Here is a 25,982-nt window from a genome sequence, read left to right as displayed (position 1 = left end):
GCATGAAATATTAAGTAGGGGATGAAATTACATGTTAAAAAATTTGGTCTTGTTAAAAAAGGTCAAAAAGTAGTATGTCTGAAGCTGTCAAACTGAATTAAAGACCCCTGTAACATAGAATTGTCCATATTTTGAGTTAGAGCTGGTAGACTTTTCTATAATTTTGATATTATTTGTACCAAAAGTAGCTCTCTATACTGTAAAAATCTTTTTGAGATAGAGCACGTGCGATTTTTTTAATTATAATTTATTGTCTAAAAGAAATGCGAAATATGAAATAACTGTGTTCTCGGGCCATATAGTCTCACAGTGAGTCAGGGGAGGCAACCCTCCACCATCTAGCAATTGCCTAGATTATACTTCAAAAAGTTAGTATAGTTTATTGGACCCTTAGCTGGTACAAAAGTAAATAGAATGCTCTCAGAGAGATCATGTGTATGTTTCTAAAAATAAAAGGACTTTAAGGTATAACTCAAAGTGAAATGTTACAAAAATTATCTATCTTTATATAGATATAAGAAGATGTGGTATGAGTGCCAATGAGACAACTCTCCATCCAAGTCAAAATTTATAAAAGTAAACCATTATAGGTCACAGTACGGTCTTCAAAACGGAGCCTTGGCTCACACCGAACAGTAAGCTATAAAGGGCCCCAAAAAATTACTAGTGTAAAACCATCCAAAGGGAAAACCAACGGTCTAATCTATATAAAAAACGAGAAACGAGAAACACTTATGAACCACATCAACAAACGACAACTACTGAACATTAGATTCCTGACTTAGGACAGGTGCAAACAAATGCAGTGGGTTTAAACATTTTAATGGTACCAAACCTTCACCCTTTTTCTGAAACAATAGTGTAACATCACAACATAGAAAGACACACTATAAAATATCAACTGAAATAGCTTAACTCAATCAAAGGACATATTAACACCAATGATCATACACTGAACAAATAAATTATATACATTTTCACACAATATCAATATATTTCAGTACAGCTATGTGATGTATACCACCTAGTTCATGCCATTTACTTGGATATATATTTAATTTAATTAATATATATATATAGTTTTTTAAACGTTATTTAAAGATGAGTGTGTTTAAATAAGAAACTAATTATTGTGATATAATTTATATATTAGTTCAGAAGAAGAAAAGTGGAATGTAATTAAAAGTTAACACAATTTGGAGCAAAGAGAAGAACATTTACTTATTGTTGAAATTTTATGTACAATGTACTGGTACTTATTATATTGAAATAAAACAATTTTAATGTTAAATTTTGTTTTCTGAAATTGTATTTCATGTTAAAATTGTGTATATTTCTATGAAATAGTCCAAATACATAATAAATTATCAAACGTTTAATATGCTATTTCTTTCTTAAATTTATATGTGTGTTTTCAGCATGAGTACCATATATAGTATGTTTCTATGTATATACTATGTGTAGGTTGATGTTAACTTTCAGCATGAGTAAATTCTGTACTTTGTGTTGGGAATAATCGCTGCACTAACTATAAAGTATATTTAAATAGTCAACATCCAAAAATACTGGTTATGGAAAAAAATCTTCAAACAACTATAATTGGAACAATTTGTGATTGATTTTCATGGTACTGGGCAAGTCAATCATTAGGTCTTTTTTCTTCTGCCGTCTGAGATGTTTTTTTGTTTCACGACATATTGAAAGGATTTTTTGCCAATGATGTTGTACAGTGATGGGGATTTCCCCATTCACCCTGTGTAACGGAACATTTATTCTTATAGGAGTTACCTCCCTGCGTCCCCTTTTTCTTGTTGTCTTTATTTCTCTGAAACTGTAAACTATATCAACAAACTTTTCACCAAATTGTTTGTCTCCTCTTAAAGATGTTTTGGTTAAGTTTAACCGAAGTGATCCAATGACATCTTATGGGAGTTATTTCCCTTTAAAAATTTAACTTAAGTGATATGTTGAATAATTTCATACATCATAGGTCAAAGAGGTCTGAAGTCTTTTGATATAAAGTCCTTAGTCCATTTGGAGGAAATTGAGGTCAAGCTCAAAGGTCAAGGTCATGTTCTAAATTTTGAACTTTGCTTGTTATCTTTATTCCAAAGAAACTGTAACAGTTAAGGATACAATGCGTTTGTCAAATAATTGTTTACGACATGGCATAACTTCAACCCATTTAAGTTGGAGTGTTTCGGTCTCCCTTTATAGGAGTTTTCTCCCCTTATGTATTTGAAATCAGTATTACTCCTCAACCATACACGTGAATGACCTGGGATCTTTAGATTTGAGATCACTGACCTATGACCTTGAAATTGAGGTCAAGGTCAAAGGTCAATTTAACGTTCTAGATTTTGACCTTTGATAAATATTCATACTGGTCATTATAAAACCATTAGGATTTTTGCATTTGGTTAATAGACATTTGACCTTTTAAAGGGTTAACCGGAAGTTACATTATTTTAACCGGAAGTAGTCTATTTCATACTAATTCAACAAAAAAGTACCTGTAAATCTTATTTTTTTTAAATCAGTTTGAAGTAACAAATGATATGAACCAGAAGTGACATCTTCTAACACCGTTTTTTTTTAATTCTTTATTATCAAAGTTGAGGTGGAAAGACCTTCAATTGTTCACTGAACAATTGGTTTTTAATTATTTTTAATCTTCTTCCGCCACATTTTTTTCTTGCGGGGTATTGTGGTTTTGCAAGATGTTGCTTAGATTTTTTTCAAATGATATCGAACAGTTATTGCGCTTTTGTAACTAACCCTGTTTAACCGAGCACTTTTTATTGTAAGAGTTATCTCCCCAAACACTGTTTTTATTGTTATTGTATCTCCTCTTAGCAAAAAAGATAACGACAAAATTCTTTTTCATATTTGTTTGTTACATCCTCAGGAATTTTTGGCTGATTTGGATCAAAGCGATCCATTGAAATCTTATAGGAGTTATCTCCCTTTACCAAATAAATTTGTCATTATGTTTTTGTAACTCATAAACCGCAAGCCGTATAAACCTAAAGTCTCTATATTTGAGGTCCTTGGGTCCTAACTTAGAAAATGAGGTCAAGGTCGAAGGTCAAGGTCATGTCCTCAATTTTGTCTTGCTTGTTTTTGCATTTTCTCTGATATTTTTAACGTTATATATAAAAGAACTAGTGCAAAATGTTTGCTATATTGTGATGAAGATATGATACATTGGGTCTGAAACAATCCTGACATCTTATAGGAGTTATTGCCCCTCAAATATTTTATTTTAAGGTAAATTGGTTATTACTTCAGATTGGTACATGATAAAGCCATAAGGTTTTTAACAAAATGTTAAGTGACATGTGACCTTGGAAAATATCAACCAGAAGTGACCTTTAGTGAACAGGAAGTAGTCATGTTTACACTTATTTTATGAAAAAGTACCTAGAAATCATATATTTTTTAAATGGGCATACGAAAACCTATCATTTGAGACCGGAATTGACATTCTATAAACCAGAAGTAGCAAATTATTTCCCTATTACAGGCATAAGTATATACAAACTATATATTTTTGGAATCAGTGTGAATAAAGCTATCATTTGAGACCGAAAGTGACATTTTTTTAACTGGAAGTAGCCAATTATCTCCATTTTTAGAGGCATAAGTATATAAAAACCATATATTTGTGGAATCATTGTAAATACAGCTATCTTTTGAGACCGGAAGTGACATTTTCTTAACCACAAGTCAGCAATTATCTCCCTTATTTCAGGCAAAAGTATATAGAAACCATATATTTAATGAATCATTATGAAGAAACCTATGATTGGATGCCAACAGTAACTTTAAGTAAACCAGAAGTAGCTTCTTATCAATTATTTAGGAAATTGAAGTAGAAAGACCTTCAATTGTTCTCTGAACAATTGGTTTTTAATTTTATAAAGAGCTCTTTTAAACAATACAAAGTTTTGAATCTAAAATTGCTTGAAATTTTTGTTGTATTTTTCTCAACAACTTCAAATCAGATCTTTATATTTCATACCACTACCAAGCTTCATATAAGTTTTATTTATTTATTGATTGATTTATTTTTTGTTTAAAGCCATTTTCAGCACCATGATTATTTTCGTGGCAGCCAGTTTTTTATTGGTGGAGGAAGCAAGAGTGCCCAGAGAGAACCACCAACCTTTGGCAGGAAAACAGGCAATCCTAGTCAATTAAGATTGGCATCTAACCCACCTGCAGGGTTCAATCTCACAACCTCAATGTTGACATATAATCTAAGGTAGATGAGGTGTCTTTTTCTGAGCATCCCTTAAGGGCAGGTTGCAAATTTACATCTTTTATTTAAAAATATTGTACCAAGTATCATTCATTATACAACAGAAATATATAAAACTTGAAATTGAAACTTTAAATTATCAAAAAATTAAGTGTTGTTAATTGTATTTAAATTTTCAGAAAAAAATCCTTTTAAGATCAAGGGCAAATAATTATATTGAATTTGATGGGACAATTTTTTTTTTTTTATTTTTCAAGAAAATATAAAGGCCAAGTGACACCCAATTTTTATTTGATATTACTGAAATTTTTTATGAAAAGCAATTCTCTTATTGAATTTTAACCAATTCTACTGTTTAATGTTTCCTCAACAAGGAAAAATTAAATTTCCCCCTATATATAGATATAAGAAGATGTGGTATGAGTGCCAATGAGACAACTTTCCATCCAAGTCACAATTTGTAAAAGTAAACCATTATAGGTCAAAGTACGGCCTTCAAAACGGAGCCTTGGCTCACACCAAACAGCAAGCTATAAAGGGTCCCAAAAATGACTAGTGTAAAACCATTCAATTAGGAAAACCAACGGTCTAATCTATATATAAAAAACGAGAAACACTTATGAACCACATCAACAAACTACAACCACTGAACATCAGGTAACCAATATGAAATAACTGATTTCGTTAATTTCATTATATTTTAACAAAAAAAAACAAGATCTGTGACCCCCATTTTTTTCTAGTCTGTGACTTCTGTTGCAGAGAGCAAGACATAGGGATAGTGACCCGGTGGCTGCAGCAACTTTTAACTAACTACTTAAAAGCTTAATATTTCAGAAGGTAGAAGGTAGAAGACCTGGATGCTTCATACTTTGTATATAGATGACTTATGATATGAAGTTTCCATCTGTCATTGACCTCGTTTTCATGGTTCAGTGACTACTTGAAAAAAAGTTAACATTTCTTGTAATGTTAATTTCTCTCTTATTATGGGTAACAGGATAACTATATTTGGTATGTACGAGGTACCTTATGCCTGTCGGACAGTTTTCACTTGATCTCATTTCATGGATCAATGAACAAGGTTAAATTTTCGTGGTCAATTCCATATCTCAGATACTATAAGCAATAAGTCTACTATATATGGTGTATGGAAGGATTGTAAGGTATACATGTCCAAATGGCAGGTGTCATCTGACCTTGACCTCATTTTCATGGTTCAGTGATCAAAGTTATGTTTATGTGTTTTGGTCTGTTTTTCTAATACTGTATTCAATAGGTGAACTATATTTGATGTATGGAAATATATTACAATGTACATGTCAGTCTGGCAGGTTTTATTTGACCTTGTCCTCATTTTCACAGTTCATTGCTCAATGTTAAGTTTTTGTGTTTTTGGTCTGTTTTTCTTAATACATGTAGCAATAAGCTATAAGCAATAGGTCAACTAAATTTGGTGTATAGACTGATCATAAGGTGTATATGTCTGTCTTGCAGGTATCATCTGACCTTGACCTCAATTTCATTGTTCATTGGTCAATGCTAAGTTTTCCAGGTTAATTTTGTTTTTTAAATACTATAAGCAATATGTCAACTATTTTTGCGCCTGTCCCAAGTCAGGAGCCTCTGGCCTTTGTTAGTCTTGTATGTTTTTTAATTTTAGTTCATTTATATGTTTTGGAGTTTAGTGTGACGTCCATTTTCATTGAACTAGTACACATTTTTGTTTAGGGGCCAGCTGAAGCCCGCCTACGGTATGGAATTTTCTCGCTGTGTTGAAGACCCATTGGTGGCCTTCGGCAGTTTTCTGCTCTTTGGTCGGGTTATTGTCTCTTTGACACATTCCCCATTTCCATTCTTTATTTTATATTTGAAGCATGGAATGATTTTAAGGTGTACATGTCTCTCTGGCAGGGTTCATCTGACCTTGACCTCATTTTCATGGTTCATTGGTCAATATAAAGTTTTCATGGTTTGGTCTGTTTCTCATATACTATAAGCAATAGGTCAACTATATTTGATGTATGGAATGATTGCAAGGTGTACTTGTATTTACAACTTGGTTTATCTGACCTTGACCTCATTTGTTTGGATCATGTTTACGTTAACGTGATACTTGTAGTAAAACTTTATAGTTAGGACTATCAAAATAAAATCAATGGTCAGTGAAATTCAACATGGGCAGCTGTTTTAGGAATTTGTAAAGGTCATTAGTCATTATATATATTTGACTGAGGCCCTTTTAAGCAATGTTCATGCTTTATACATGGATCAATTGACGTAATGAAAGATATTTGTTTGCTTAATATCCAGTGGCAAATATTTCATGCATATATGAAACGAGATCGAATGAACTGTACAAGTTACCAAAGAAGTATGTTACAGGTTGACCAGAATGAAGTAGAGTAATTTAGACTTCTACTGAATAAAGAGGGTATTTTGGATGGGGACAAAAATTTGGCCTTTCAACAGGCCTCTCAAAGTACTTTCTTAAGAGTTGTTGCAAGGGTTGCTTAACTGCAGAGAGCCTGGCTCAATGACTTCACAAGGCATTAGATTTAGCACTCTCTTTACATTTTTATTCAAGTCAACTGAATGCATACTAATAAGACCATGAACACCAAGCAAGAGTAATCATAAGTTTTGCTACAACATTAGAAAAGGCCATGTATTTGTTTAGACAGGTCAGCTGAGCTTCATTTGACTATTTTTATGCACTGCTACTTATTTACTAGTATTTATGCATAATTGTATAATAATGACCTACAGATTGAGTTTGCATTTTGTTCCAGTTGACCCATTTTTTCACAGAATTACAAAAGTTTGAATATGTTATATAAATGAAAGTTATGATTATCAAATTACCTAGGAGTGGATGAATATATTAGTACTGCAAAACATAATTTTATATTTTAAAAGGGACAAATAAACAACTGTTGACCACTATAGGTGTTCTGAATTGTGTTTCTTTTTGTGTCTTTGGTTGCTGTGTTATTGACATATACCCCACATCATTCTTTCATTAAAAATGAAGTGAATATTTGTCTGTTTATTTAAACAGTACATTGTACTAGGAAAAAGATAATTTTTCAGAACCAGAGGTTATATGTTTAATTACTTTTTTAAGGTTTGCATGATGTCTGAGATTTTTGCACATTTGGTTGGATGAGTAGTATAATTATTATCCTTGAATTATGCATAATGACAAAATGGACTGAGATGTAGAATTATCATCACTATTTCTGCATGTGAAACTATGATGAATTCCTTCAAGTGATATAACAGGAGATGCAAATAAAAGAAACCAAACCCTTCCAACACTTCATCATATATGTCTGAAAGTTGAAATGTTTTAAAACAATAATTTTTAACAAACTATAATTACTTCAGCACAAGAATAGATTCTCATCAAGTATTTATAAGAATTTCCGTTATTGCTTTAGTATCAGAAAAGCATATTATGAAAAGTGTGTAGACTTGATAATGCAAATGAAAAACCTGATACTACTATCCCTGCATGCAAACACTGCTTAGTAGCTAAATAAACATGCATTTCTGTATCCTATTCAGGATAATAAAAACTAATTGTGTGACAATAATGATTTATTTTTGACACTGAATTACATTTTCTAATTATTGATATAAAGACTACTTTGGCAGTGCTCAACACATTAAAATGAAGATCTAAATCATTCATTGCTTCTTAACCTATCAAAAAGTTTTGTATACACATAAATTATCAAATATTATTGATATATATAATAATTTTTATTATAACAAGAAAACAAAAAAATTAATACATAAAATATCTGAATATGAAAAGTCTGTAGAAGCAAAATAAGCAGTATTTGATAAAAAATAAAATCAGTATATTTTATAAAACAACAGAACAAGTTTAACAGTCATAAAATTACAGTCTTTTGAAAAACAAATAAACAAAAAAAGGTTATATATTTAATATCTAAACAGACTTGAGCTTCAAGGAGCCTGCATTACTAATATTTGGTATATAACATAATTCTGACAATCATTTAATCAGTTTATCATGTTTTCTCTTAAAAAAAGATCTTTTCTGCATATGCAGCCATGTTTGCAGAAATTTGTGAATAAAAAACTTTCTTGTGAACGACCATCAATTAAAAAAAATATGCATACTAAATATATAACAATGTAACACCTTCAAAAAAGGAAAAACAAAGAAAATGTTTGCATTAATTTCATTGGAGTTCTGTGTAAAACCACAATAAAAATTATCTATTTATAAAGGTATGAATATATTTGTTGAATGGTAGTAAAAACATTTAGGATCAGTCAAAAGAAATGACATTCAAAGGAAAATTAAAGCCATTAATTGTAAGTCTTTATCAAGTTTGTTACCAATTATACAATAAACATGATCATAATTCTGATATGAAAAAAAACCACTTATCATGCTTATAAAATGCCCTTCATAAAGATCAATGCTAATTTTAACTAGAATGAAATGTACATTGCTTTTAGAAACATAAAACGAAAATATCAAACTGATCTGAATGCCAATTCATCATTGTATAAACTATAGGAAAATAGGACTCTCAGTAATTTCATTTAAATGCTCACAATATAAATAATGTTACACAACTGGCTAAATATCCATTGTTCCAGATATCAAAACCAACTAGAATACATGTATATTACTGTACTCTAGTAAATATAACCCATTACCCATAATTCATTAAATTCTTTACAGCAAATTCTGATATTTGTGAAATCTAGAATTGACCCTTGTCATCTGGGCAACCGTTAACCCATTATACTAAGGTGTAGTAGCAATGTTTAAGTTGTTATCTTTACAAAAACATCTGCACGTGCATTCTATATAAATTCTGTCTATAACTGACATCAAGTAATAAGATTTACGATGACCACAATTGTCTCCATCATATTTTGTGACATTAGGCATGTTTTTATTGAAAGCAATGGATGAAGAAGGTGGCTTGTGATTACCTGATCCTTGTATCTATTAAATCAATACCGGACAGGCAGACTAGTAAATGTACTCACAAAAAATAATGTTTTATATATATCTCATTAACAAAACATAAAGCTTCTTTTAGTGAATAAACATAACAATGCTGACCACAATGCTTTTACATGATTAATAAATGAAGTGACCTCACATACACAAAAACTTGAGGATTTATCATAAGCAGCAAAACTATACAAAGCCTTAGTCAAGGTTTTATTCATTTTCATCCTAAAAATTATAAATTTATTGCACTCTTCAAAAGTAATATTTTCATATAAAATAATTTGGTTAATCAAATTTAAATATTTTGGCTTGTTTTACACACAATGATATAGTTGAAAATGAAACTGTTTGGTACTTTAGAAACATGTGTTTCATATTCAACACTGCTAGAAGTTATAATATGTCTGCAAACTAATGACCCATACCACTCTTTTTATTAAAGATAATAGCCATAAAATATTGTATTCAAAAATGAAAATTTTACTAATAACCTCAGATTTTAGGACAATTTCAATAGCATCATTTGGAAGAAGAATATCCAGCAAATCACTACATAATACAACAAATAAACAATAGCTGATATCCAATCATATCAACACGAATGTTAGGGTTTGACCCTGGTTTACTGTGATGATCCAATGCAATGAACAACTTCCAACTTATATGTTTTGAGTCAGCTGACCCTTTAAATAAGTCATGTGATGTCTTTCACTCCTGCACAGCAAGCAACTGACTACCATACAAATAATGATGCTGCCTTAGTATAAAATGCACGGAAACAGATTATTAGGCCTGTCTTCCTGCATATCGTCCTGACTTTGTTTTACGAACAACATAATTCTCTCCTGAGACTCCTTCATCACCAATCCAGTCTTCCGTAAGATCTTCTACTCCAGCCAGTGTTCTAGGGGGAGGAATAAATGGTTTTGCAAGCTGGAATGTACCGCTCATTCCAATTCCTGTTATTTGTCTGAAATATTTAATATTACAATATTGAAAATAAACAATGAATGTGAATGCTAAGCATACCCTACTTGTAAGCAGCTGACCAAATATGAAATAATTATGTTCAGTAATACCTGAGAGATGTGTGTACGAAGATTAAAATTCTTTTAACATATTGAAAAATTCAAATAGTCAGCAAACAGGAATGAGGCATCTTAAAGATTCCAAAAGTGTGCACAAATTACATCTCATAGCTGTCAAGCTATTGACCAAATACCAAATCATTCTATTTTGCAGCTCCTGAGAAAAGTGTAACAATTTTTGTTGGAAGAATGGATGGACAGAATGAATGCAATATAGCCCTGTTCCTAGAATGGTGGTAAAATATAATTACCAATGAGAAACTTTAATACAAAAATAGACAATTAATAATGGACTTAGGACAACATGGAATATGACCAGAAATTTACTTGTCATGAGCAAACAACCGATGCCACAAGTCAAGTAGAAACTTCAGCAGGACTGGAGTTTATCCCCATTTTTTCGGTGTTCAAGTTGCTAAATTGTTGTATCTCTTTTTATTTTGACCATAGTGCTGTTTATCTTTCTTTGACTAATGGTTTTAGTTTGCTCCCTTGGTATCTTGTTATCTTTTTAATTTCACATCTTTTAATTTTTTATTTCAGTAACTTACCATAAGTCATTGATAAACATAAATATCGTACCTTATTACACCATTTTTCAATGCCCTTTCCATTGCAGTTTTGAACTTGTGTGGTCGAGATTCGATATTGAAGTCAGGATGATAGTCCATGATGTACTGTTTGATTCTAATAACTGTGGACTGTTTAGGTTCATGACTGGCTACAATGGCCTGACAGATCATGTCATCTATGGTTTTACCTTAAAATAGAACAAAAAGATTTTTGATGAATATTGCAGAAGTACATTTGACCTCATAAATAAGTTTATCCATAACATTGGATATTTTATCAGATTTGTTTAAAGACTGACTAATGCAGAATTTTAAGATGAAAATATTTCTACCATTCAATGTTCAAACTTTCTTTTCAGCATTTTGATTTCATAACACAACTGTTGAAGAAAGAAAAGCAATAGAAACAATCTTGAATGGTAACCAACATAATTTAGGGATATGACTTAATGAAGGCTATATTTGCCATACATATATATTTTTTTAATCAATGATCCATTCATGACTCATAATAGTCTCATCTAATAAGAGAAATAAAAATTCGTAAGTGTTCCGCGGAACCCAGTGTCTCGCCTACTTTTGCTGTTAATCGCAGGCTCAACAAAAATGAGATGAGGAAAAAATTTAATACAAATATTCCTCTCGATACAATTTTTTTATTGTAAGAAGCTTCTGTCCAAGTTTGGTAAAAAATCCAGGATAGTTTGTGAATCTAATAAATGTTTTAAAAAATTTAACTGCAGACTGTATGTAATGTTAACTGGAAGAAAAACTAAGTCCATTTATAAGTAAAATATGGATAAACAAGTACAAAATTTTAATAAAAATTTCCTTCTAGATACTAGCTTTTGATCATAAACAAACTTCTGTCCATGTTTGGTACAAATCCAGGATAGTTTAAGAAAGTTATTAAAATTTTTAAAACTTTAACCACAGAGTGAATGTAATGTTTCCTGGCAGAAAAACTAAGTCCATTTATAAGTAAAATACAGAAAAACATGGATTTTTTTTTTTACAAAATTTACTTCTGGATACTATCTTATGATCATAAACAAGCTTCTGTCCAAGTTTGGTAGAAATCCAGGATAGTTAGAGAAAGTTATTAAAATTTTAAAAACTTTAACCACAGAGTGAATGTAATGTTTCCTGGCAGAAAAACTAAGTCCATCTATAAGTAAAATACGGAAAAACAGGAATTTTTTTTTTACAAAATTTAATTCTGGATACTATCTTATGATCATAAACAAGCTTCTGTCCAAGTTTGGTAGAAATCCAGGATAGTTTAAGATAGTTATTAAAATTTCAATAAACAGCTGCGCCATGAGCGCATGATACGCCTGTCGTCTTGTGTGTGAATTTTTATGCAATAAGCATAAATAGTTTCTGACATACTGCGTGACATGCGAAAACCCCCCTTTTTTTTTACAAAAAACTCAATATCTCTAAAATAAAATTTTGAATCAAAACCAAAAAGTATACAGATCTTTAGATTAATATAACTAAGAAGTGTGTAAAATTTTAAGCAATAATCATAAATCATTTTTGAGATACGGCGCGACATGTGAAAACCCCCCTTTTAAAAAAAAAAAATCAATATCTCAAAAATAAAATTTTGAATGAAAACCAAAAAGTATACAGATCTTTAGATTAATATAACTAAGAAGTGTGTAAAATTTTAAGCAATAATCATAAATCGTTTTTGAGATACAGCGCGACATGTGAAAACCCCCCTTTTAAAAAAAAAAAATCAATATCTCAAAAATAAAATTTTGAATCATCACCAAAAAGTATACAGATCTTAAGATTAATATAACTAAGAAGTGTGTAAAGTTTTAAGCAATAATCATAAACTGTTTTTGATATATGGCGCGACATGTGAAAAACCCCTCCCCCTTTTTTAACAAAATACTCAATATCTCTAAAATAAAATTTTGAATCATCACCAAAAAGTATACAGATCTTAAGATTAATATAACTAAGAAGTGTGAAAAAAAACACACATCTGTTTTAGTTACTAAGTCCCGTAACTCAAAAAGTTTTAATCTTATTTTCACCAAAAAGTATACAGATCGTTTGACCATCATAAGAAACAACTTTGTTAAGTTTCATGAAATTTGGATAAGTCATTCTCAAGTTACGGTGCGACATGTTTACGCCGGACAGACAGAATTTGACGGGGGTATAAAAACTTTAACCACAGAGTGAATATTTGTGGACGCCGCCGACAACGACGCCGACGTAATGTAGGATCGCTATGTCTCGCTTTTTCGACAAAAGTCGAAGGCTCGACAAAAACCACTTTGACTGTCTGATGCCTTCTTGTAAATAATTTCAAACAAGTGTGCACACACTGATATGTCTCACCTGCTTTACTTTTCATGATTCAATGATATGTTGAAAGTCTTCAGAGAAAGTTTCTACAACAGGTATCACATAAACAAAACCTTATCAATGATCCATGAAAATGAAGTCAAGATCAGATGAACCCTGGTAGATGAACATATACAGCTTAAAATTATTCCATTCACCAAACATAGTTGACCTTTTGCTAATAGTATCTTAGAAATTAATCTAATCATGAAAACTTAACGATGACCAATGAACCATGAAACTGAGGTAAAGGTCAGATCAGTGATATTGCTAGCGCTCATCATTTTCCTCATTTAGGAAACGGTTTTCAAAATGACGAAAGTATTGCAAATCAATTTCGTCACTTAAATTTGGAGAGTGTAAAAATATTTTCGTATACTATAATTCTACTTGTCTTCATGTTTCTGACAAGTTTATGACCCTCTGCTAATTAACATTTACAACAGGTGTTATAAGTTGTGATTACAGGTAATCCGCTTATCGCCATCGGATAGGTCACTAATCTGTTAATTATAAACCTCATAATTGACCATCATAATAATATTTCTCAGTAAAATTTGCAGTTTCGTTATTTGAACAAAATTGTTTTCCCCTGCGGCCGGCCTGTTCGCATTTTAATTTCAATATTTCTCAAAAGATCACAATTTGCAGTTCGTTTGTCGTAGTTTCCTCATTTAAACATATTTTCGTCATATTTGATATAACTTTTCATCAAAAACTTTTCACAATTTCGATTATCAAGATACAACTTTATTCAATACGTTCAGAAATGTTTTCACGAGTCAAACAGGTGCTTCCTTTACTATGTACTGCGCATGCGTGAAAGTATTCCTGTGAATTTAAAGACACTAAATACGTAAAATATGAAATCATTTAGTATCAAATTCAACGAGAGAGACAAAAATATATCTCTTACTAAACAAAATTTAATTCAAAAAATGATAATTTCCTGCCTTTTTTTAAACACGAACCAATCCGTAGTTGAATCTGGATTCATTCTGAATTTATTATCCATGTACCACTTCCCGTTTTCATTTCATTTGAAAATCGAAAGTAAACCAACGTGATGATCTATTCTTGATTGATTAACTACCTCTTTACAGTCATTAGAATTGTTCCAATAAGGATTTGAACAAATCCTTGTTTCCAACTTAATAGAAATGGATTCCAAATGTCAATTTAAACGTTTTTTTAAGGATAATGATTATGCAGTAAAATAGTCGTTACAAGTTCATTTGTGCTGTGTCCCTAGCCTGTGATTCCTGATTTAAAAAAAAATGGAATTCACTTTTTGTTGGTCAGCAATGTCCACTGAAACAAACTGATGTGAAAATTGTGAACTAGATTTCCGGATCCTGTATCATAATCTTCATATTTAAGTGCCACATCAGTCAATTCATGCAATAACTGCCTAGCATGCATAAGTCCTTCAAAGTCTGACAAAGATGTATAGCTAGTAATATATATATTTACATCCTTGGTCCCTTGCTATAATCAAAATAAGGTTGATTTTCATCTCGCGCAAAAGTGACTAAAGCCCTCAAAATCCTAGCTTAAACCCTGGGTCAGATGAATCCTGACAGACGCACATGTACACCTTACAATCATTCCATACATCAAGTAAAGTTCATCTATTGCTTAAAGAATCTGAGAACTACACATGATGGCAAACAATCCTACCAGGAATGCAATCTTTCTGTAAAATGGTGTTGCATTCACAAGGTGTCATTGTTCTAACAATTGGACATTTTTTATTTAGTATTCTAATACTAAATAAATATGGTCAAAGTATCATTACTCCTGTAAAAATTGTCATATCAAACTGACCATAAAGCATGATGAAGAGACTGTGGAGATTAATAATCCTGCTAAGTATAAAAGCTGAATGTCAAACAGTCTCTGAGTTTTGATGCGTTTTCGGCAGGATGAACAAAGAGACTATTACGATATTCCCCTGTCTGACGCACAGAGGACAATAAATGGAATATTTTTTTATGAAATCAATAACAAACAAATTTTAAACTACTGCTATACATTCCACATACTTGATTCTGGATCAAAATCATCTAGCAGTAGACGATAAGATCCCTGACCAACACTGTTTCCTGATGACTGTTCCCATATTCCTTTTTCTATTCCTTTCTCAATAGCTGGTTTCAGTCTGGAACAAAAACACAATAAGGTGAGATTGACTTCTAAATAATCAATAGACACATGTTCATTTTTGTTGAATCCTTTAACCAATTAACATTTAAAATCAAAAACATAATGACAATGCTGTTGAATTGTATTTCAGAAACAATGAATAATGAAAGACACTGCCAGATTAAACCACAGATTTAATAATTGTTGCTTCTCTGCTAAGCACACAGGATCTAGTAGTAAGAGAAAAGACTGGTTGACTCGGAATTTGAATAACAGGTATGGGGACATGTCTTCCTGCAGACTAAATAATCAATAGACACATGTTCATTTTTGTTGAATCCTTTAACCAATTAACATTTAAAATCAAAAACATAATGACAATGCTGTTGAATTGTATTTCAGAAACAATGAATAATGAAAGACACTGCCAGATTAAACCACAGATTTAATAATTGTTGCTTCTCTGCTAAGCACACAGGATCTAGTAGTAAGAGAAAAGACTGGTTGACTCGGAATTTGAATAACAGGTATGGGGATATGTCTTCCTGCAGACTGTTACTTTGTGAACATGCTAGCTGAAACTCTGCTCAGTGTGTCAGTCTGTTCCCTGACAACTATCATAAAGAACTCATTATCAATTTTTAATAAAGCATATCAAACAATAGAGTTTCTGGAGTGTAAAAACTCTTTTGAAGTTTGGATTAATTATGTCTTTTGATTTGGTTGCCAGTTATGAGGTTTCAACTTGCCACACTACACTTCAAAACAATCTTGTTGAACAGCAGTTTCTCATTTAATCAAATGGTTCTTAAAAAATCTGACTGCATATAGATTTACTGCAGTCCATATACAACATTCTTCTGTTATGCAAATAGATAAATATGTGATGAGATAATTAAAGCTGTTAATTTTTTTCTTGACATCTCATTTTACATTTAGAAAATAAAGAGTACTCACAGTAACTGAAAGCTAGTTCAAATCTCAATTTAAAAAAAAATAATAAACAATGTTTACTTGACTAAAATATCTATCAGTACACTTCCAACAGATTTAGTGTAATGATAGCTTAAGCAGTCTGAGAAAAGCATAACATCTTGAAATGCTAAAATATAAGTATTGAAAGAACCATTAAATGTAGTGTTTCAAAAAGCAACAATTGATTCATTAGTCAGTCATTTGTAAAGTTTTTAATTTCAAAGGTTGATCCTTTTCAAATATCATTGGAACTTACAAGATTTAAAAAATTTTCTCTTTATTATTGTTCTTTTTTTTATTTTCTATTTAGTTTAAAGAAGTGTTGCCTGTGAATAAACAAATATGCCTATAACATGGGAATTGATCTAAGAGTACAATATTTATATTTACTGATCATAAGGATATATCACAAACTTATATTTGATGTGCTATATTTTTAATGACTCAGGTCATTTTGAGCTGTGATTAATATTATTTGCAAATATTCTTCCTGCATGTAACAGCAAGACTTTCCCTTGAACCCCATTCACGTATGCTTATGCTTATTCTGTCAACCTAACACCTGCCTAAGAAGGGATTGCTACTTATAATTGATAGTTTTCCAGTAAAGAAGATCATTTACAATAAGGACTGTTACATTAACATGGATGTTGGTGGGAAGGAAGGACTTCTGAAAGACCTAAACAACCAACATACTTTTTTTGGAGTAATTTTGTATACATAAAGTTTGCATACAACTATAAATGATCCACAACCTAAGTACAAAAATATTTTCTACCCTCCCACTTTAATTTTTATGGAATAACCCTAATCTGAATGACTGAAAATTTGTTAACCTCTAACTCCAACTGAAAACAACCAGGTAAGGTAAACTGTCAGGGTTTGTGTCTACTGTTAACCCTTTGTTGACCTTCAGAAGTTTTTTTGTGTTGGCATTTACCAATCATCTCCAATTATTCACATGTAAAATTAAAAAGCTGTCTTATTATCTTTTCATTAAAAAGGGTTTAATTACCTGGTTTCAGCATTTACACTTGGATAATTTTCAATGAGATATTTCCTGATTTTGCCAAATGAGGCCTCTTTAGGTTCACTACAGTAAGTAAAGGCTAAAGGAAATGTATCATCTATCTTCTCAGGGTTACTGTGTGGATCAGTTTTCTCCCATTTTGCTACAAGATAAAAAGATTTTAATCTCCGTTGCTAATTGATACAACTACCATGAACACTAACAAAATATAGGAAAATTAGTAATATATTATCTCACAAATTGTCATATCAAAAGAAATGTGTCAATGTTATTTACTATAAATGAAACTAAAAACTTATCTTATTATTTTGAATTAATCACCAGTGTTTCAAGTTTAGTTTTTTAAACATAGCTAGAGAAAGATGCCCCTGCTGCATGCATGAATATAGAGCCACAAACATTGTTATCTATTAGTATACTTAGTGGGTTTTTTTCATAGCAATATTATATTTTAGTGTTGTTAATTGTGTTGTCTACTCACGTTTTTTAATATGTCGTTTTTTCTTTTTTTTCTTTTGGGGTTCTTCCTTTTTTTCATCTCCCTTTTCTTCTAATTTTCTCTTTGAAACTTTTTTCTTTGGCGTCTCTCCCTCTGTTTGGTCTGGTTCTTCATCTCCCTCCTTGTTTTCTTTTTCTGATTCTTTTCTTTCTTTTTTCTTCTGAAGCTATAGAACAATAAAATAGAAATGTCAGCCGTCCCTACATATGTTATGCTCTCTTTTACCCTTATTGGAAGAACCAAAAGTTTATTCAGTCAAGAATGTTGGTTGGAATAAAGACATTTTAAAGACCTTTATACTGCATTTTCGTGGAAGAGCCATACTCTCTGTATGTTAAAAAAAAAATTTTGATGGGTCTGCAAAGCAATATCTTAACTTTATCCACCATATGTTCTATTCCCAATGGAAGCTTAAATTTCTTATCCTAAATCCCAACAAAATCACTTTACAAAATCTTATTCCAAAACAAATCACTTTACATAACCTTAATCCCAAACAAATCACTTTAAAAAACTTACCAATTGATTTATTACTTAATATGTTCTAATTCTGAATATGCATGAAATAACCGGATATGGACAAGAAAATATCCAATCCACCATGGAATATTATGCATCTGTCAATACTTATTTTCAAGGAAAATATGAAGAAAAAAAACACTTCATGATATTTGTATAATTACTGCTATAGAATGTGCAGAATAAAAAAGGTTCTTAAACAAATCAAGTATTTCATAATCATAAAGACAATGAATATTAAACCCTTTTGTTTGTAAGCATGCCTTGTTTCTTCATTAAAGTGTTAACGTTGATGACTTGATAAAAATTCGAACTTAATTTCAATTTTTTTTAAATCTTTCCCCATAAATAATATACAATTTATGGCATTGTAATATCATCACCCACTTTTTCTTCCCTCTTTTGTTTTTCCTTTTCTTTCTCTTTCTCTTCTTTTTCTTTGATGTCTTCCCTTGGTTCAGCACCAAATAATCTGTAAAACCCACATTTCCCTGTACCTTTCACCTGAAATTATTCAAAACTCTAGTTCTTAAACATATAACAATAGATCTTCATTTGAAACTGGCCTTTAATGTAAGACAAGCTCAAGCAAAAGTGACATTTACATAGAGGTAACCAGTTTGTCAGTTTTATCTGCAAAGAAGATGAAAAAACAATAGTTGTTGTAGTTCTGATATAGCAAATTTATCAATCAGTACTAACCAGTTCAATGTGTAATCACCAGTTCAGTACATCCTTTAATACTCACCAGTTCAGTACATCATTTAATACTCCCTAGTTCAATATGTCCCTTTATAATTACCAATTTAATATGATATTTAATACTCACCAGTTCAGTACATCATTTAATACTCCCTAGTTCAATATGTCCCTTTATAATTACCATTTTAATATGATATTTAATACTCACCAGTTCAGTACATCATTTAATACTCCCTAGTTCAGTACATCATTTAATACTCCCTAGTTCAATATGTCCCTTTATAATTACCATTTTAGTATGATATTTAATACTCACCAGTTCAGTACATCATTTAATACTCCCTAGTTCAATATGTCCCTTTATAATCACCATTTTAGTATGATATTTAATACTCACCAGTTCAGTACATCATTTAATACTCCCTAGTTCAATATGTCCCTTTATAATTACCATTTTAATAAGATATCTAATACTCACCAGTTCAGTACATCATTTAATACTCCCTAGTTCAATATGTCCCTTTATAATTACCATTTTAATATGATATTTAATACTCACCAGTTCAGTACATCATTTAATACTCCCTAGTTCAATATGTCCCTTTATAATTACCATTTTAATATGATATTTAATACTCACCAGTTCAATATGTCAACAATCATTAGTTCAATGTATCAAAACTTATCAGTTCAATGTGTCATTTAATAATCAAGAGTTCAAAACGTCATTTATTATTTACTAACCAGTTCAATACGTCCATAATAAACTCCCCGCTCCAGAGCTTGCAACAATTTATGTGGCTGTAAATCCACTTGTAGAGCAGGATATTTGTTTGCAGTGGCTACTTTTATATTGGGAAATCTCACTCCATTTGTCTAACAAGTGTTAAGAAAATATCATAATCTTTAATTTGGGTCTTTTTTTAACGAAAAAAAAGTTCAGGATATTTTTGGCAAATTAACTAACATACATTTCGAATGAACTGATGTACATGAAAACCACTCTGCTTTCATATTTGCCCAATTTTTAAAAACTTTTCTCTTGCATACCATTTAGTAAATTTATGCTCATGGAAGTTTGATTTATTGGAGAAACTATATGTTTGCAGGCTGATAAATTTAGTTAATCTATGATTGTAAATGTGTGTGAGTGTGTTTGTTTACAGGCTGATAAATTTAGTGACTATATTATCATAAGTGTTTGTTGGCAGTGATTTTTTGGCTATTCTATGATCATAAGTGTGTTTTCATGCCAGATGAATTTTGTTAATCTATGATTGTAAGAGTGTTTGCATTTTGACAAATTTAATGGATACAGGATTTCCAGTCTCTTTTAGAATTTCCTCCACAATATCTCTCATTTTCATGGTCAGACTTTCTGCCTTGGGTTTTGTAGACTTGGGTTTTGCTTTTATTTCTCTGATTAATCCCTTGTAAGGTGATGATTCTTTGATTCCAACTTCCTTTCCAAACTTATCTTTCACACTCTAAAAGAAATATATTACTGTTTAGGAAATAAATTATAATGAACATGATGTTTCCTTTTTTCAAACTAGAAAAACAGTCACTACAAAATGCCCAAACTTAAAGAATTTGCTCTAATGAAATAGGTTTTCATGAAACAAGAAGAATTTGTGCTCATAACCAAATACAAGTCTAGTGTAAATCTGACATTTGTTGATATCATTTTGTATTTTATGTTTACATCAGTTTCACAGGAAGTCTACTCCATGCAATTTATCCAGCATTTTACCCTAAAACTGATTGCAATGGACAAGCAACATAAATAATATTATTAGGGCACTCGAGATGATCTAGGACTTGACCTTTTGTATAGATTAATGTCTTCTATTGGACTTTTGCGTTGTTGGGTTGCTGTCTAATTTATACCCAACATCTTCTTTTATTCACATTGCTGACAAAGAACCATCAAACACACCAAAATTGTAATAAATTTGTCTAAGTTTACATTCAATTTGGGTTTTACAAATACTGCATGTGGCATACAGGAATTAACTTCATTTTAGTTTTAAATTATGCTATGAAGTTATGTACATCTTACCTAAAAATAATGTGTGTACTGAATGCAGGGACAATATCCAAGCTCAAAACTAGAAGTAAAGCTCTAATTTTTCTTAAAATTCTTCCTAATAAAGTTTTGAAACCATGGTAATGCACACATCTATTGTTAAAGTATATTCTGTTGTGCAAAAAAAAGATAACGAGCTCAGCAAATTTTTTTACCCTGTTAAACTGTGATGGATCTACTGTAACCGGGATATTCTGTTGTGCACAGAAATCAGTGAAGTATTCAAACAAGGTCTGGTAAGATACAGATGCTCCTTCCCTAGACTCTACATGTTCTGTTAGCCTGCAAAAGAAATATTGTAATGTTCTACTATATCCATATACCAATATTTACCTATAATTGCAATCAGATCACTTACATTGCTTTTAATATATATCAATATTTATTTTAATTTTCGAAAACTCTCTATAGAATCATCTCCCTGTTAGAAAATTAATGGGTTTTCCAGAAGCACGAAAACAAGCAACTCATTTTCAATACTCAAACCTAAATTTACTTATATATATAGAACTATATATATTTATTAGTTGTTATTGGCTTTGAACTAGCAGTCAGTAACTGCGAGTACTCTCAGATCTGTACTTAGTGTCTTTTTGTTGTAGGGATGTATAAGTACCCGTCCACATCCATGTTTTTGTTAGATGTATTTTTATTTGTTTCCATCTGATGAGTAAGGCTGTTTTCAACTGATCTCTGTCCACTGTCCCAGGTTAGGGGGAGGGTTGGCGCCTTGAAACGAGTTTAACCCTGCACATTCTGTATGTGCCTGTCCCAAGTCAGGTGCCTCTAATTCAGTGGTTGTCGTTTGTTGCTGTGTAACATATTTGTTTTTCGTTCATTATTTTTTACATTAATTAGGAGGTTAGTTTTCTCATTTGAATTGTTTTACACTTGTCATTTCGGGGCCTTTTATAGCTGACAATGCGGTATGGGCTTTGATCATTGTTGAAGGCCGTATGGTGACCTATGGTTGTTAATTTCTGTGTCATTTGGACTCTTGTGGAGAGTTGTCTCATTGGCAATCATACCACATCTTCTTTTTATATATAATATTGGTTTCTGATAATCATAAATGATCCTAAAACAAATTTAACAAACTCATGAATGATGTTCAAGTAAGGACCGACAGATGGATGGAAAATGGTAAATCTGTAGACCTCAGCCACAATCATGACAGGGCATAAAAATGTGAAACAATTGTATAACAAAAGATGAATACAAGATCAACAGTAAGTTATATAATTCATTGCTAAAAATTATATGTGCCTTCAACATGTTCAATAAATATTTGTAGACATTATCTGTTAATATAATAAACTGCTTCGCTGAGCGCAGCTAGATACGCCCGCAGAGGTCCAACCCTGAACAGTTGGGGCAAAAATGGACACAATATTCAAGCTTGATTCAGGTCTGAATTTGGATTGTAATTAAATATTTGACATATTATAGGTTTCTGAATAAATGTAGTCAAAGAACTTGAAATTGGTTATATGAATTGAATTTATATTCAATTAAAAGATTTCTTGCTGTTGTGCAATACTTAGTATATCTGTTGTCAGACTATAAACAAATAAAGTTCAATTAATTCTCAATGTCATATTAGAAATTTATGAAAATAAAAAGGGAGCTTACATCAATAGATATAAACAATTCACCAAAGTTTCCTGAGAATTGGTGACAGCATTTTTTAGTTATTGTCCGAAAACTGGAAAATCACCCCTTTTTTTAATGAATAAAACCCCATAACTCAGAAATGTAAAATGTAAAATTTATAAAATTCTAAAAGGAGCTTACATCAATACATACAAACAATTCACCAAAGTTTCATAAGAATTGCTGAAAGCATTTTTGAGTTTTTGTCCGAAAACTGGAAAATCCCCCCTTTTTTTATGAATAAAACCCTGTAACTGGGAAACGTAAAATCTAAAATTTATAAAAATCGAAAGGGAGCTCATGTCAATAGATAAAAACAATTCACCACAATTTCTTGCAAGTTGGTGAAAGCATTCTTGACTTATTGTCGGAAAACTGGAAAATCCCCATTTTTTTAATGAATAAAACCCCATAACTCAGAAATGTAAAATGTAAAATTTATAAAATTCTAAAAGGAGCTTACATCAATACATACAAACAATTCACCAAAGTTTCATAAGAATTGCTGAAAGCATTTTTGAGTTTTTGTCCGAAAACTGGAAAATCCCCCCTTTTTTTATGAATAAAACCCTGTAACTGGGAAACGTAAAATCTAAAATCTATAAAAATCGAAAGGGAGCTCATGTCAATAGATATAAACAATTCACCACAATTTCTTGCAAGTTGGTAAAAGCATTCTTGACTTATTGTCGGAAAACTGGAAAATCCCCATTTTTTTAATGAATAAAACCCCATAACTCAGAAATGTAAAATGTAAAATTTATAAAATTCTAAAAGGAGCTTACATCAATACATACAAACAATTCACCAAAGTTTCATAAGAATTGCTGAAAGCATTTTTGAGTTTTTGTCCGAAAACTGGAAAATCCCCCCTTTTTTTATGAATAAAACCCTGTAACTGGGAAACGTAAAATCTAAAATTTATAAAAATCAAAAGGGAGCTCATGTCAATAGATATAAACAATTCACCACAATTTCTTGCAAGTTGGTGAAAGCATTCTTGACTTATTGTCGGAAAACTGGGAAATCCCCCTTTTTTTAATGAATAAAACCCCATAACTCGGAAACGTAAAATCTAAATTTTATAAAAAACGAAAGGGAGCTCACGTCAATAGATATAAACAATTCACCAAAGTTTTATGCAAATTGGTGAAAGCACTTTTGAGTTAATGTCCGACATGTTGACCCTTGACAGACGGACGGACAGACGGACAACGGTATACCATAATACGTCCCGTAAACGGGCGTATAAAAAGGATATGTGAAAGTCTAAGCTAGAGAATGTCTCCACACTACTGTAAGGAGTGAGTACTTTGCTTCATAGTTGAAGACCTTAAAGGAAGTCAAGATGAAGAGCAGCAATAACATCATGGTTATTTAAATGTATGGTTATTTTCCAAATATACAATGTACCTTGTGAAAGTTGTTTCATATAGTTTCAGCACATATTTCCATTTCCTCATTTTCCATGCAACAGTGTTTCATGAGCAAATTATAAATGTATTTTAGTGTCAGCACTGTTGGGATAATTGGTCCTGGTTTCAAGGATTTTACATAAAAACTTACCAGTCAGTCAGCTGCTGTTCACCAGGTGGAACAGTTCTTTTTCTTTTTTCTAAAATCAATGGCACTTCTGCTTCCGGCACTGGTGGTTTTTCTTTTTTCTTTGGCTTTAAGTCTTTTTTCTTATTTTTTTCTGTTTCTGTTTCTTTTTCTTCTTCAGGTTCCTTGGTTAATTGTTTGCTTCTTTCTTTTTCAGCCAAGTATTCCTGAGTCTTCTTCTTTAATTTTATTGAAGGCATTGTTTACTACAAATAAAATCTAAATATATTGGGATGACATGAATGCCCATTCCTGAACATACTGAATACATAAATGAAAAGTTAGGCACACACATTTTTTCACAAAAGAACAGATTATTGGATTTCTGTCCATTACTAGGGGAAGTGCTTTTCAAATCTTTGCTTAAAGAAGTCTACCAAAACAAGATGGATCAGAGTTCTCTGTAAAGCGTCTAGATGAGTCCTGGACTCATTATTTTGACTGGGACTTACATGTCTGAAAACAGGATCAATTCAATGGTGGGACTCAACTAAATTTTGAAATATTGACCTATATTGGTTTACTTTTTTTAAATTTTGACTTGGATGGAGAGTTGTCTCATTAGCACTCATACCACATCTTCTTATATCTATGTAAGTGATGGAAGTGCAAATGCATCACACTATATGGTACTCTACTGACATGAAACTTGGTATCAAATTTCAGGAAGCTCTGATTTGTACAGTTCTTGCAACAAGAATATCATGGGACCGACTGATGGAGCGACTGACAGCTAGAGGTAAACCAGTTAACCTTTCCTTCAGGGAAACTATTTATATATGGTGAACACACACCAGAAGTGGTAATCGTGCGGTTGGGTAATATAGGGTGGATACCGAAAGGTATTCACAGATGTCTTTCACTAGATAAGTAAATAAAATGATAATAAAGACAACAACACCCATCAATTACCGCATGGTAAGAGTTTATTCTGGTTGACATGTTTCGCTATCAAGCGTGGAGTCTTCAGGACAATTATATGAAATCAAACAGTGAAGTACAAATTTGGTGGTTCATGCGGTTCGCAGGAAGTAATGTTACTATAATGGTTGTTATGACGACGTTATAGATATAAATAGAAAGGGAAAGAGTATAATAGCAAACTGGGTCAAATCACAAACTTAATCTTAGTATAGCAGTAAAATAAATGTGAACTCTCTAGATATCAGTAGGGCCTCCAAAATTTGTTCCACAATAATAAGACTGTCTCTTGACCTCAACTGAAGACCTCTGCCTTTCCTCCCTCCTTCAAATTTGTTTATTAAAAAGTAGTTGTTTACCATGTTAAAATTGTATTTTAGGCATGTTTCACACAATAACACAAATTTTCAAACATAAATACTTAAAAGATTCCAAAAAAATTACAGAACTCACCAATGGATAGAGACATTTTCACCAGTTTTTCTGCATAAGATTCTTCACTGACTTAAATCAGTTTTTTTTATCTTGTGTTGCTGATTATT

General features: G+C 31.4%; 1 protein-coding gene across 2 annotated transcripts in view; it reads right to left on the bottom strand.

Annotated features, from left to right (window-relative positions):
• Positions 1-7,849: 7,849 nt before the first annotated feature.
• LOC127708674 (heterochromatin protein 1-binding protein 3-like) overlaps positions 7,850-25,982 on the bottom strand; it is a 35,048-nt gene continuing 16,915 nt past the window's right edge. The window contains exons 2-11 of one of the 2 annotated variants that reach the window (XM_052213776.1): positions 24,484-24,725; positions 21,420-21,546; positions 20,492-20,662; positions 19,920-20,051; positions 18,861-18,977; positions 17,937-18,120; positions 17,441-17,597; positions 15,351-15,466; positions 10,946-11,123; positions 7,850-10,245 (exon numbers count right to left, since the gene is read on the bottom strand). In XM_052213776.1, the coding sequence (XP_052069736.1) occupies positions 10,062-10,245; positions 10,946-11,123; positions 15,351-15,466; positions 17,441-17,597; positions 17,937-18,120; positions 18,861-18,977; positions 19,920-20,051; positions 20,492-20,662; positions 21,420-21,546; positions 24,484-24,719 (1,602 nt within the window). In that variant the 5' untranslated portion in view covers positions 24,720-24,725 and the 3' untranslated portion in view covers positions 7,850-10,061. Of the gene's footprint in view, positions 10,246-10,945; positions 11,124-15,350; positions 15,467-17,440; positions 17,598-17,936; positions 18,121-18,860; positions 18,978-19,919; positions 20,052-20,491; positions 20,663-21,419; positions 21,547-24,483; positions 24,739-25,982 lie in introns of both variants that reach the window. The other variant, XM_052213775.1, reaches the window with a different exon arrangement.

The sequence above is a fragment of the Mytilus californianus genome, unplaced genomic scaffold, assembly GCF_021869535.1.
Source record: "Mytilus californianus isolate M0D057914Y unplaced genomic scaffold, xbMytCali1.0.p SCAF_7, whole genome shotgun sequence".
Classification (NCBI taxonomy): domain Eukaryota; kingdom Metazoa; phylum Mollusca; class Bivalvia; order Mytilida; family Mytilidae; genus Mytilus; species Mytilus californianus.
The sequence above is the reverse complement of the archived record's forward strand: the minus strand, read 5'-3'. Positions and strand labels throughout refer to the sequence as shown.